The sequence below is a fragment of the Gobius niger genome (genome assembly GCF_951799975.1).
Source record: "Gobius niger genome assembly, chromosome: 9".
Lineage (NCBI taxonomy): Eukaryota > Metazoa > Chordata > Actinopteri > Gobiiformes > Gobiidae > Gobius > Gobius niger.
The window spans coordinates 34229546-34244504 of NC_136860.1; the positions used below are offsets into that span (position 1 = coordinate 34229546).

Sequence of the window (14959 nt, forward strand, 5' to 3'; positions counted from 1 at the left end):
TGTCGGAAAGGCTCAGAGGTTCTTAAAGAGACAGAGGCCTATTTCAAGACATTCACTACAGCCATTTTGAGAGAGACATTTTATACAAGGCAGTTATTCTAATTTACTGCATTTACAGACCAACAGAAGGTTTGCTCATCATTGTAGTGTGATATAGACTGGTGCTGTGTGATTGAAAAAAGCATAATACCCCCTCTTTAAAATCTCACTAGGTGGCAGCATTGCCCTTTGGATGCGATCACGTCACTGTTTTGCTTGATTACAAAAAGCTGGTTTTCTCAGCTTTTTGGTCAGAAACCAGCACTTTTCTACGGACGATTACTAAAGAATGGAAAGAGGTACATACAAACTTTTTTCTTAGATGAAAGAAGAGAGTCTAATCTTTCTTTTGGTGGGTTTCGTGTTGACATAGACCTAGACCTAAATTGTGGGGAGCTCTCTGATTTGACCATGGCTGGCAGTCAATGAGTTAAGCATCCCCCACACTGTATTTAAAAACGAGAGAGAGAAATGACCCTCATGGTACATCAGGGAAGTGCGCATTGACAGAGCTCTGATCGCTTGATGCCCATTGTCATTTGGCGAAGAGCTAATCGTTGTGTTGTGTTGTTGTGGCTGGCGGTGTGGATTTTGGAGCGAGAGACTCCACAAAGTGCTCCAACATGTGCTCCAATGCACTAAAGACTATTTGACAAGATACTGTCTTCGCAATATTGGTCTGTTTTAATGGCAGCATCCAATATTTTGCCTTTTCCCTTTAAATATCACGCTCATACACATCACGAAGCGACTCATCCCCGCTCATGTTATTCCTGAACCCTTCAGTTCATCCACACCAATGAGAGGATAATCACACGGGCAGACCCGGCCTCGTCAGTTCATCCAACCCGCTTGACGAGCTGAGCGACGGGTCACTTGTTCACACAGCCCTCGCGGTCGCGCTCGTTGGCGTCCTGGCGAGTGGCGGGGGTTTGGATTGGGGAGACGGACAGGAGCGAGAGCCAGGTGGAGCGGGAGGCCCAAACCCACAGCCAGAGCGTCGAACTGGGCTGCGACGCAGGGGGAGCAGCCGGGGAGCTCTCAATGATGATGGATGATGAGAGCCGCTATCATCAACTGGCAACAACAGGCGAGTGGAGCTGGCAACGGGAAACGCTGTGTCTAAACGAGTCAATATTTGGAGGTGTGGAGATCGAACGCGGGCAGAAAGTGCAATTTCTCGCCGTTGTAGTTTTTAATGGAAATGAGGGGAGGTTGAATTTATTGCTAAAATGGTGCTTTTATTAAAACACGGTGAGCTAAAAGGTTACTTAAATGAATCCACCATTAGAGCTCAGGACTGTAGTGTCATAAAGGGTTCTAAGTTAATCAATCAAGATGCTGGATATTGTCAGTGGGGCCGGGATTCATATTTTTAACGTTTGAATATTGTTTTTGGCTTGACATTGTTTCCTTCTACCGACAAAATGGTGAAATTTCACGATCTCAAAGGCAATGCTGGAAGATAAGAGACCCTTTCCTCCCAAATAGATGATGGTGTTTATGTTTTTAGGGTCAAATAAATATGTAAAAATCTATCTCTTGTGCCTATAATAGAAATGTATAAGTGGATCTCCAGCCGAGGTCTTTCAAAGGTACAATATGCAAATTTTTATGCAGAAAAAAAGGTTGATAATAATGCGTAGTGCGGTGACCCAGCGGCTGTATGTGTGGTTGGCTTTGCACTTCTGCTTTCCATATAAATATAAACCATATCAATGTCTGTGTCGATTTTGCATTTAAAACAACTTATATTTGAGCAGCATCAGCTTCGTGGTTGTATAAGGTATGCGACGGCGGAGTGATCTGCTAGAAAATAGTCCCTCAAAATGCGATCATTCATGTGATGCAGGTCAGTTATGTTGCAAACATGATTCTATGGACACAGACATTTATATGGTTAGTCTGGTGCAGTGGTTTCGCTCGGGATAATTTCTCGCCTTCAATTTGATGGACAGGGTTGAAAAAAATCTGTCATGAGCAATGTTTTTCCTTCATGAATGAATCTCTCATTTTTAATAAATGTATATATATAGTATATACATTATTTATGTTAGTAAAAATGTGAGATTGCAGGATAAATGGAGCTAAACTAAACCTGATCTGAACAGTCATGGTACATTTGTCAACAGAAATGTGTATAAACTCGTGCGTAAAAGTCTGAGAGGAGACGACTTTCAGAGCGTCACCTGCTCATCAATATCAAGCCTCAGATTACGCTCATACAAATGTAAAGTGGAGCTTATTATTTGCATTTTTTCAATGTTTACCAGTTCACGTCACTGCACTACGCGCCGCCCGCTACGCACACGGGGAGGGAAAGAAAGAGAGGGGGAAATAGATGAGCTCGTCCTGAGAAGAGCGCTCCAGATGGGAAGGATATTATTAGCCTTTAACCGTGTTTGTATCGTGATTTTCTTCCCCGTGTTGTTGTTAGGAAAGTTAGCGAGCAAGGCAGTGATACAACTTGTAAGAGCTCATCCAAGACAAGACGCGGTGTGAAACTTTAGAGAGAGAGAGAGAGAGAGAGAGAGCCACGAGCGCTATGAAAAACAACAGAGCTGCGCTTGATTTTTGTTATGGCTTGATTTTTAATCCTTCAAAATGACGGCCTTTGAAATTTTCCATCAAAGTAAAAAATATTCTGTAAATGACGGAGAATTTTCGGTTAATGCAACCTCTGGTCTGGTGTTATAAGTGCCTCAGGTGCTCTGTGGAGCGGGTCAGACTGTTTTTAATGCAGGCTACCTGATACCATAGAAATGCACTAGACTTGCACTGGCCTAGCGCCACGAAACTCTTCAAATATAAGAACTGCATGAATTACAAAAAAAAAAACTCCAGAAATCAGCAACACTCTGGATAACTAGGAAATGAGGCCTTATGTCAAACATCCTGAAATATCCCTTTAAGATGTAATTTGTTTCATACATAAAAAGGTTTTCAGTGCATTATACTTTTATTCCTCACATTCCAGTGTTTCCCTTATTCTTTTGGCAATGTGGGTCACCCCGACATCAGAACCCCCCTGTCAGGACAGCGCTAATCACTCATTGTTAAAACTTCCAGCAATCGAATTTTTAAGAAAAACACAGTCCTTGTTTTCTGACAAACTTCTGCCCTGATCCGATCTGCCTTTTGAATAATCCAGTCTGTGTTTAGTGCATTGCTCAGCGACCGTGCGATCACGTTTCTTCTGGAGCTCGTTCCCACAAAACACCGGGGGAACAGAGGCAGGTGGTCTGGGACGCTTTGATGGCAATAAACTAAACATTAAAGCCCACTGACGCTTTGCAAATGTCGAAATCCAACCTAAATCCAATCCAGCAGTCGAGTCGAGGTGAGGCTTTATTTGCATCAGTCGCTGAAGGGAGTCCTGCTGGGATTTCGAAGCTCAGTGAGTCTCAGAGAAGTGACTTTGGTTTTGGCTCCTTCTGCTTCAATGCATAATGACATAAACCTATGCGGCGTATAAGATCAGGAACTGTGTAAAAATGTGTGAAAAAGAGAAATCGGCTCACAGTCGATGACTTAGACATACCTGCGGTGGAGGGCAGGTGCGTGTACTGGCTCAGACAGGTCAGCGTGAACCAGGTGGAGGCCAGAGAGGCTCCTGCCAACATCAGCACCAGGATCATCTTCAGCATGCCCCGAATCGAGTCGGCAAACCTGGAGACAACAGAAGATCATGCATCAAACAGAACAATGAGAAACAACAACATCAGAACTGAGAGAAATGCTTCGTCAAGTCTGAAATCCAGCACAAGCAGTCATTCACCCAATTCAAATGTTTACCAAGTTTAAATGGACTATACAGAGTTTAAAAATGTCCAAATTATGTATTTACCTCCCCCTACATGTTCCAACAAGAAGCACAACACTGGAAAAATTACCATCTTAACCCCTTAACTCCCACCTGAACCGAGCACATTTTCTCCAGTTTGGCTTTACCCCAATCCAAAAGCTTCTGGAAAAAAAGCTGTGAAAATAGCGACAAAACTGAGACGAAAACAATGATGGAAATGTGACAAAAAAGCGAGAAAACATTGACAAAAAAGTGACGAAAAATGGATGAAAAAGTGGCAAAAATGTCACAAGAAATGGACAAAAAATGGACAAAAAATACAAAAAATGACAAAAGTGTGATTAAAATTTGACCAAAAAAAATTGCAAAAATTTGACACAAAAAAAAGACAAAAATATGAGAAAAAATGACAAAAAAGTTAGTTTAGTTTAGTTTATTTCTTATTTGTTGTCTTGCACCCAAAGGTGCCCAGCCCGCATGGGCTTATAAGACACAAAAATGCAGGCAGACGTCGGAAAAACATTAAACAAAGAGTGTCCTCTTCCGCGTAAGCCAAGCGCTTAACAAAAACTTAGACAAATGAAATGGCTTATACTTGAACAAGAACTTAAGCCTTTCCTCATCGGAGATTTCAAACAAATGTACAGCAACATCAGACAGTTTACAAAATAATTGCCTTCTCGGTTCATAATACAAAGGACAATAAAACACAAAATGTAATTCATTTTCAATATCATTTAACTGACACAAACAACAAGTCTGCTCCTCCTCTGGGACCGAGTGAAATCGTCCCGTCTCCAGTGCCAGGGGCAGAGTCCCGGACCTCAGCTGAGCACAGACTGACCTCTGACCTCTGGATAGGTTCATGGTCACATAGGGCTCAGGACCAAAATTATCTTTAATCAAAATATAAGTTCTCAACTTTGGCTTAAACAAGACGTCATTTAACCATTTAAGTTTATATTTTTCAAAGTAAACTTTTTTAATTTCTCCAACGTTACATCTTAACTTGTTTCTAAAAATAAATTGGAGATCAGCATCACCAAAAATGTCACCAAATAATCTATTAGACAGGTCCCATTTAAAGATGTGTTTGGACAGTCTTGTGTCAGACATGTTGATAAACGTAAAAAAGTAAAAAAGTTACAAAAATGGATGAAAAAGTGGCAAAAATGTCACAAAAAATGTCACAAGAAATTGACAAAAAATGGACAAAAAAATTACAAAAAAGTGACAAAAAATTACAAAAATTTGATAAAAAATTACAAAAATTTGACAAAAATGAGTTGAATACCCAACAAAGAAACGATGGGAAAAAAATCTGTTAACGTGAGGAAAAAGATCTTCTCATATCAGTTCAGGCGGGAGTTAAGAGGTTAAATGAGATAAATCAATTAAAATGGCTTGAATTCATCAAATTCTATGTTGAATTTGAGTCGGAAATAATTGTTTTTCACTTGAAATGACACAAAATTATCTGAATCAAGAGAATAACTACTACTAGAGGTTTTATCTCATCTAAAACCAGACCAAATCTACTCAAACCTTAGATTTAATCTCTTAATTCAAGTAGATTTATGTCATTTCTTCCTTCTTCCTGTGCACTTGGGCTTCCAGGCCTGACGTTGCCTACCCCTGATTTAATCCATCCCTCTGATATACTTGATTATTAAACTTATGTTATGACAAGAAACACCAAGCAACACATTCCCAGTCTTGTGCCTTTAAACCATCCGTCTGTCCAAAACTGTAACCCTGGCATTGCTCCACCAGCCACAGACCGAGGGAGAGAGACGGGATTCTGGCCCAGTCCTCCTCCCAAGTCCTCAAGCCCAGATCTGAGCCCAAAACCGCTCTGTATCTGTCCAATCGGACTCCCCCGGAGCCAAGTGCAATAAGAGGCTTATTCTCCTCTGCTCCTCCATCAAACTAAAGGTCCCCGGTCACTGATAACGGGCTTTGTCACTGATCGGGCTCATGAAGTTTGGATTAAAAGAAGAGTTAAGCCAGTGAAGATGGCAAAAGGTCTAACAGCACAAAGTTGGAGTCAAACTAGTGACCTAAATTGTGGGATAGCAGCTGGAAATCAAAGGACGACTGAGGAAAAATATCTAAAAATCAGTCAGTAAATCAGCTGGACGTTTCTCCACACAAACGTCCGACGAGTGTGGGCAGTGAGACATAACAGTGCACGAGAATTATACTTCAAATAAACTGCAACACATACAGGGAGATACATCTATAACAGGGTTTATGGAAGAAGCAGCGAGGAAAGTACACTGTCTGACCCAACAAAAAGTCACCACAAAAAGAAGTTCACACTAGGGATGTCACGGTTACCGGTGTAGCGGTAAACCCCGGTAAAAATGTTGACAATAATAATTACCGTCTTGTTTTAAAAAAAAAATATGTTACCGCGGTGGATTACGGCGCCCGTGGTTTAGGCAAAATGAGCCTCATGAGGCGCCGTCTCCTCTGCTGAAGCTGCCGCAGGCGCCTCTGTAGCTACAACCAAAACTAAACTTTCTCTGAGCTGGAATCATGTCCGACACGACAGCGCAGGATCAGCCTCAGAGACCGAGCCTGAAGTCTGGACATGTTTGTGTGTTTAAGAAGCTGAAGGACAGTTGATAGAGACAGTTTTCCTGTTTGTGGAACGTGCAGGAAAAAGTGTCTCTAAAGCAGCAAGACTTCGAACCTCTGACTCTCCTGCGTGACCGTCTCCCACAGCTCTATAGCAGGAAGCTAACGTTAGCGTGACTGTCTCCCTCTATAGCAGGAAGCTAACGTTAGCGTGACCGTCTCCCTCTATAGCAGTAAGCTAACGTTAGCGTGACCGTCTCCCTCTATAGCAGTAAGCTAACGTTAGCGTGACTGTCTCCCTCTATAGCAGGAAGCTAACGTTAGCGTGACCGTCTCCCTCTATAGCAGTAAGCTAACGTTAGCGTGACCGTCTCCCTCTATAGCAGTAAGCTAACGTTAGCGTGACCGTCTCCCTCTATAGCAGGAAGCTAACGTTAGCGTGACCGTCTCCCTCTATAGCAGTAAGCTAACGTTAGCGTGACCGTCTCCCTCTATAGCAGTAAGCTAACGTTAGCGTGACTGTCTCCCTCTATAGCAGGAAGCTAACGTTAGCGTGACCGTCTCCCTCTATAGCAGTAAGCTAACGTTAGCGTGACCGTCTCCCTCTATAGCAGTAAGCTAACGTTAGCGTGACCGTCTCCCTCTATAGCAGGAAGCTAACGTTAGCGTGACCGTCTCCCTCTATAGCAGGAAGCTAACGTTAGAGCTTTAGCTGAAATGCTGATGTGGGACTTTGGGTTGAGGGAGAATGTAACGAGTCGCCCCATAGTGCGGCTGCAGCGCCACCGCCAGCATAAGCCGTGTCCGGATACCTCCGCACAATGGCGCAATGCGTTACGGGGCTCCCAGATTCACTCTCGCCGCAGTTTTATGAATTTAATAATGATCACTGTCTGACGGCATTTTCCCAAATCTGCAAAGCCAAAGCTCACTGGAAGGACAACAACAGTTTTCCTGATACAGACGGTTTATCTTTGTTTCTGACGCTAAAAATAGTACATGTAAAACCCTTGAAACATCAACAACACATCGTTATAGTTCCTTTACTTTGATGTGAAAAGGCTTTGTCTGTATTTTTTTTAATGTAATAAACACTGTTAAACTTTTTTGAAACTATTTCAGTTTGTGTAGGACTATCAATGCTTTCTGAACATATTAACACACATTTAAAAAAATACCGCGATAAAACCGAAAACCGTGATAATTTTGGTGGGAGTTAAGGGGTTAACAGATTTTATGTGTTTTTTGAACTACAGGAGAGAGTCTGACTCTTTCACTTCTTTCTGAAGTTAATTCCATAAACTACTTCCTGTCCCTGTAACAGTGCGTTCCATCACTTTAGAATTGAACCTGGGCTTTTTAACCTCTTAACTCCCGCCTGAACCGAGAGGATCTTTTTCCTCATGTCATCAGATTTTTTTCCCATCATTTTTTTGTTGGGTATTCAACTCATTTTTGTAACTTTTTTGTCAATTTTTTATCAATTTTTTGCCATTTTTTGTCACATTTTTGTCATTTTTTTTGGGTCACTTTTGCCACTTTTCATAAATTTTTTGTCACTTTTTTGCCAATGCCACTTTTTCATCACATTTCCATCATTGTTTTCGTCTCAGTTTTGTTGCTATTTTCATACCTTTCAACTCATTTTGTCATTTTTATTTTTTATTTTTTTGGTCACATTTTCTGTCACATTTTTTCCATTTTTTCATCAATTTTTTATCAATTTTTTGTCGTTTTTTTGTCACATTTTTGTCATTTTTTCATCCATTTTTTATCACATTTTTTGTTATTTTTTTGGTCATTTTTGTCACATTTTTTCATTTTTTCCTCCATTTTTTATCTAATTTTTGTCCTTTTTTTGTTACATTTTGGTCATTTTTTTTGAGAAAATGTGCTCGGTTCAGGTGGGAGTTAAGGGGTTAAAGACATCTGTTCCTTTCAGATTATAGTGACTTTCTCCAATTAGAGAAGAGGGTTCAAATCTCACAATGTGGAAAGATGAATCCTGGCATTATCATCTGGGAATATGCCCGAAAGACTGAACCTAGACTCGAACAACCGCAGCGACCCCAGATCAGAACAGTTAGTTAAATCCAGGGGGTGACTTTTCTTTTTGGTCAGGTAGCGTGTTATTACACTTTGACACACAGACCAACCTTCCAAACATGAGACGCCTGCTCTACCACCTGAGCCACCCCCCACTGTCGCCCCAAGAGTAGAATTAAAAGTGCTCTCGGCCCCGGGCAAAGTTTGAGATTGGTCCACAATAAGATACTTCAAAAATTGCCTTTATTTTATTTTTAACGACAGCCATTGAAGAGACAGGAGACGGAGCCGGGGTTTATTCAGCTCATTACTTCCAGTTTCCTGGGACTGTATTTAATGATGCCACACTGATGATGAAGATGGAGAGAGCGCAGGCAGAAACGAAATAAATTAAAAACACTGTGCTGTGGCAATTTTGATTGTAATAAACCGAGATGAATTTCAAAAGTTGGCAAGAAAGAGGGGAAATAGCTGTGGCTTTGGGGGCAATGGCTTTTGTGCTGATGACTAGCTTTAATGAGCAGAAGAAAGGCAAGTGGGCGATTTGAATAAAATAAATATTAAGACTTTATTTATAGGGCTTTATACAAACAACAAGAAAACAAAAGAGAGGACAGATTCAGTGTGCGTGTCCATTATTTCCCCTTTTCTATGGACTGTTCCCTCCAAAGTTTGGGGGAACTGTTTTTCCACGTAGGACGTTTCAACCTATAGCCCTGTTTGGCCTCGTTTCACTCGTCTACTACTTCTACTACTTTTGTGGAAAACACTTTGCTAGAGGATCAAAAGAACCGCGATGAAAGATTTGCGAGCCGCGATAAAGACACTGCTTTCTGGTGGGGATTATTCTAAGATGCCAAGGCAAAAACTAGAGGTAAGAAGCAGCTAAAACCCAGATTCAGTGCAGTAATCCTTCGGTAAATGTTGTTTCTTGATGCCGTTTTGAAGGTTTTCCTCAGATGGAAAACTATTATCTTTATTCACGCAAAAGTACAGTTAAAAGTTAAAAGTACCGTATGGATGAAATACGCTAAGGAGTACAATTACTTCAAAGTTCATGTACTTGAGTAAATGAAATTGAGCACTAATTGAGTACTAATCGAGTTTTTCTGAATTATTATTTTGGATACAGACGGATTCAAAAATGGGAAATGTAAACTGTTAAAAAAAAAAAAAAAAACACGAACTTTGAAGGTAAGCTAAGTGCAGATGTTATGCTAACACCATCTTAAAAGCACATTCACGTATTTTTGAGTAATCTGTGAAAACTCTGATGGCGGCCATTTTAGGGATAGGTTTGCCTGAGTCCTCCTAGGAACGCCTCCACCTCCTGGAGACGCCCCCGAGCTTTCGTCACCAGCTGAGTAACCAACCACTGCTCCTCAGCAGAACCCCCTCCCCACTGATGCCACAGACAGCGTGTGGAGGGGGCGTGTCGGAAAGGGTCAGAGGTTCTTAAAGAGACAGAGGCCGATTTCAAGACATTCACTACAGCCATTTTGAGAGAGACATTTTATACAAGGCAGTTATTCTAATTTACTGCATTTACAGACCGACAGAAGGTTTGCTCATCATTGTAGTGTGATATAGACTGGTGCTATGTGATTGAAAAAAGCAGAATACCCCCTCTTTAAGTTGTGCTAACAGCGGCTAAATGCTACCATCACAAAATCACCTGTTTAAAAAGCAGTTAAATCTCGAATGACAGGCCGGTTTTAGTGAGGGTGGTCCTGTCTGCTCTGGCAAATCAGAGTCCAGTTAGTTTAAAGGGGCTAGATGCAAGTTAGCCATTTTATACTCACTACTGCCACCTCAAGTCATACGTGTAACTGCAGCTTCTATATCAAGCTTGTGCATGACGGCACTTTGGACCCGAATTAACACCTTTTTGAGTACAGGTCTGGGCTCATTCTACATATTAGAACATTGGAACATGTAGGGGGAGGAAACTACTTAATTTTAACTTTTTTAAACTCTGTATTGTCCCTTTAAGTTCAGCTACTTTTGCCCAGGGTTGAGCAGAGTCCCAAAGCTCATACCTGACACTGTTCTGACCAAACACTCAACCACACGGGTCGACACTTAGCTGGACAGGAACTAAGAAGTGCAAGTGGTAAAGCGGCAATAGATACCTCTAGATTAAGAAAAGCGTTGCTCTACTGCTATACTCGCCCCAAATTCAAACCCTAAGCCTGCCTTTTTGGTAGCAATACAAACTTTGTGTTGTGTTTTAGTTTGTCATTTGTTAGGATCTTTGGAATGGCGCAAAATCACAGTTATTGACCGTGTAACAACAGACAGATCTCCATTTGAGCAGCGAAAAACACTCTGAGCAACACTCCAACAAGCACAACACAGGCACAACCTGAAAAGTTCTGCCTACACGGCGCTATTGTCACAAAGCTTTTAGCCGTTTTCACAGACTTCTCTCAAGGCGAAAAAGTAACAGAATCATGTCCTCTGATTGGACGAGATGGCGCAGTCATCTTGTCCTTGGGTCTTTCCTTTGCGAAATAAACACAAATGTTATCCTTTCGCCACAAAACCAATTAACCTGAGCATATAGCCTTAATATAGCGCAGCCCTGGAAGAAAACGGATGGGGTTGTGGGTCTGCATTATCCCTATTCCAGTTTGATGAAGTCTTTCTATCCACAGCTGTGTATAGAAAAGCGAGTGTCTTATTAGGCCTAAAAACACTGCACAGATCTGCCCCTCCGCTGCCTCTGTGCAATCAACACCAATGAGTCAGCCCTTTGTTTACACACACACTCTCCCCGCTCTCTCATTGATTAACAGCGCAGTCTAACTGCAGACTCTACACTTTGTCTTTACTCTAAGGCTCTATATTCATCAATGGACGTGGAGTGGCTTTGGCGTCACGGGCTGTTCAGCGGCGCTCGATCTTTCTAATTCAGTCCATGCATTAAGGGAGAAGGAAGACGACGGCGTTAGAGAAGAGGATGTGAAAGGAAGATCTGTCTATGTTGGAAAATATGTTAGATTAAGGAGCATCACTCAGGCTTTTATTTACTACTTTAGACAGTATTATGTTAGACAACGGTGGCATCATAACTTGTGCCGACACCTAAGATTTTCCAGGCATCAATATCGGCCACTGCCTTACCCAGTAAGATGTTGTAATTTTCCTTTAAAGGGGGGGTATTATGCTTTTTTCAATCACATAGCACCAGTCTATATCACACTACAATGATGACCAAACCTTTTGCTGGTCTGTAAATGCAGTAAATTAGAATAACTGCCTTGTATAAAATTGCTCTCTCAAAATGGCTGTAGTGAATGTCTTGAAATAGGCCCCTGTCTCTTTAAGGCGAGACACTGCAGGTGAATAGGGAAAAAAACATAAAAGTAGAGACTTCAATTTGAAACGTTTGCTGAACATCACAGATATAAATATGAGAAAAAAATGTATTGCATTTTTTCTGTCATTTTATGTTTTCACAAAAAATAAGGCATTTTGAGCATTAAAATGGCCAAAATTGCCTATATTTTGGGCAATGAAATCAAAATAATGAATTGAGACAGATTAAGTTTATGGTTTTATTTTATTGACATATTAGTAACTAAGATATTTTGTTTAGTTTTTCAATAAACTAATCATCAGTAAAAAAAATATCTGTAAAAACTCAAATTTCGCCTGTTTTTTTGGTTTCAAAGCTGAATAAATCAGGCTAGGAATTAGATATTAAAAAATCCCTCTGAAAAAACCTTCCAAATCTTGTTGTGTTGTGTGAGCTTCTATAAGGGCTCAGGCTCTGCCCGAGTGCGGCGAATCTCATTCAGAGAAAACCAGCCCTGAAGTTTTGTAGCGAGTGCGCATGCTCGGCCCGTTCTTCCACTTTCCCGCTCCAGCGTCTCGTAGGAGGAAAAACACCATATTTGGGTGAAAGCGTCATCACGGGGCCCCTTAGCAGGACACGTGGATGTAAAATCTGTCAATATTTATGAATGAAAACCCGCGGGAAAGACGGCCTTTCTACGCGGCGCAGCAGCTACTTCCGGGTCGCCCCCACCTCGCAGACAAAACATCATAAAATAAATCATCATCAATCATTTTTATATCTGACATGAAAACTAAGATGTAAAGGGAGGAAAATAGATAAAAAATCTCCACTTCGACCACTGCGTGAAAAATCAACACTTTCACCTGCCGTGTCTCTTTAAGAACCTCTGAGCCTTTAGACACGCCCCCTCCACACGCTGTCTGTGGCATCAGTGGGGAGGGGGTTCTGCTGAGGAGCAGTGGTCGGTTACTCGGCTGGTGACGAAAGCTCGGAGGCGTCTCCAGGAGGTGGGGGCGTTCCTAGGAGGACTCAGGCAAACCTATCCCTAAAATGGCCGCCATCAGAGTTTTTACAGATTACTCAAACATACGTGAATGTGCCAAGACAACACTTCAGGCATGTTTTTTAGTAGTAGTCGTAGTTTATTCGGTCAGTTCATTCCTTTAAACGTAAAAACATTTCCAATTCTTTGTGCACAACACGACCGAAAGGGTTTAGGCTGAAGTGAAAACTTATTACGCCTAACCCAGTTTACAGACTTCCACAAAAAACAAACACAAACATTAATAATGAACGATATCAAGTGTCAAACAGAAGAGAAATAAGCATGTATCTGGAGTTAGTAACATAAATTTCAATATTCCAACAAATATGTGTACATACATTTGTTTTATGTTAATTTAGTTGGAACTAAATCATGTCATCATTATTATTTTTTATTTATTTTTCTTACTTTATTCATTCTAAACTTATATAATCTTGCATTTTAGTAGCTTTAAACAACTTTTTGAAAGCTTTGACTGTTTGGGACTGTTTTAACTGATCTTCCAGGTTGTTCCACAGATTAACTCCTCTTACAGAAATACATCGACTCTTTTTATTCTTTTTAGCTTTTGCTTTTTTGAAAATAGCAGTTCCTCGGAGGTTATACTGACTTTTCCTGTGTTCAAAAAGCTTTTATGAGGGAATGACATAATAACATGATGTAAAGCTCGAAAAAGTCCATTTTGCATAATACCCCCCCTTTAAATTACTTAAAGATTGGAGCAATTGTTGCTTCAGTGGATAATAAACAAAGCTGTAGCGGCTCTGCTGGGGCTAAAAACTAATAATTACAGAAAATACATTATCGCTTCACTCTTCAGAGTAGAAAAAGAACATAACCAAGCAGCGTAGGGAAGTGACAAACAGTGCAGGATCAGCCATATGCCTTTGAGTGAAGCGTCTATTCCTGGGCCAGGCTGTTGCTTTTATTCACACTCCGAGGTATCGAACATATGGTGTTAACTATCAGACCCTGTTCCAACAAATGATTTCCAACGAGGCTTTGACATGACCTCAAAACACCTAAAAACATCTGGATCGTTCATGATTTGGGATGATTGATGCTAAATGGTGACGGTCATTAGAATCCATTTAACCGGCTAGCATATATCAGGACACGTACTTGGTATCAGCAGCTGTGCAGAGTAGAGGTCAACCGATATATCAACGGGCCGGCATATCGGGCCGATATTGGAGGCTTTGCAATATAGGCATTCGGCCAATCGAGCGCCAATAAAAGCCGATATCTCCAGGACCGAAAGTGATAGAGAGTAGGGCTGCAGGTAACGATTATTTTGGTAATCGATTTATCTACCGATTATTTTCACGATTAATCGATTAATCGCTTGGCTGTGAAAGGTGCATGGAAATTGTATTTTTTCAATTTTTTGACCACATAAAGCTAAAGTGGCGCCGCTTGAGGACATGTTGATGGAGTAAACTTAAAGTAAACATTTGTAGGAGGCTCTTTGCTAATTCTGCTTTCTGATTGGACGAGGCAAAGACAGATATTTAAGAAATTTACAATGTACAAAACACTACAGACCCTCACTTTAAAAACAAAGTAGGTTTTCATCCAAAATATATAATTGTCATGTCATTTTTGCTCTATTTTAGTCTGTGTTTACTAGAAAACGATTAATCGATTACTGAAATAGTTGACAACTATTTTAGTAATCGATTAGTTGTTGATTAATCGATTAGTTGTTTCAGCCCTAATAGAGAGCGAAGTCAGGGCTTTAAAACGAGTCCTCCCACAACTCGCTAAGCATCAGGGGAACAAAGGAACATTGTAATGAAAATTGGTTATCTACAAGTTTGTTAAAGGGACTATACAGAGTTTAAAATGTTAAAATTTAGTATTTTCCTCCCCCTACATGTTCCAGCCATGTCCTAATGTGTAGAATGAGCCCAGACCTGCTCCCCACAACTGCCTCTAAAATCCTGCACTGTCACTCAGAAAGGTGTTAATTCGGGTCTGAAGTGCCGTCATGCACGAGCTTAATATGGAAGGTGCAGTTATCAGCATCGGCCGATAAAAACTATTTAAAAATCGGCATCAGCCAATCTCCGTTAGTCCAAGTATCAGCATCGGAATCAGATTGAAACAACAATCTCAGGTCTGCCATGATCACAGT

The 14959-nt window shown here is 40.9% G+C and overlaps 1 protein-coding gene across 1 annotated transcript in view; it reads right to left on the reverse strand.

The window, feature by feature from the left end:
* slc49a4 (solute carrier family 49 member 4) overlaps nt 1–14959 on the reverse strand; it is a 156951-nt gene that overhangs the window by 33427 nt on the left and 108565 nt on the right. The window contains exon 7 of the mRNA XM_079563451.1: nt 3581–3708. Within this exon, the coding sequence (XP_079419577.1) occupies nt 3581–3708 (128 nt within the window). The remainder of the gene's footprint in view (nt 1–3580; nt 3709–14959) is intronic.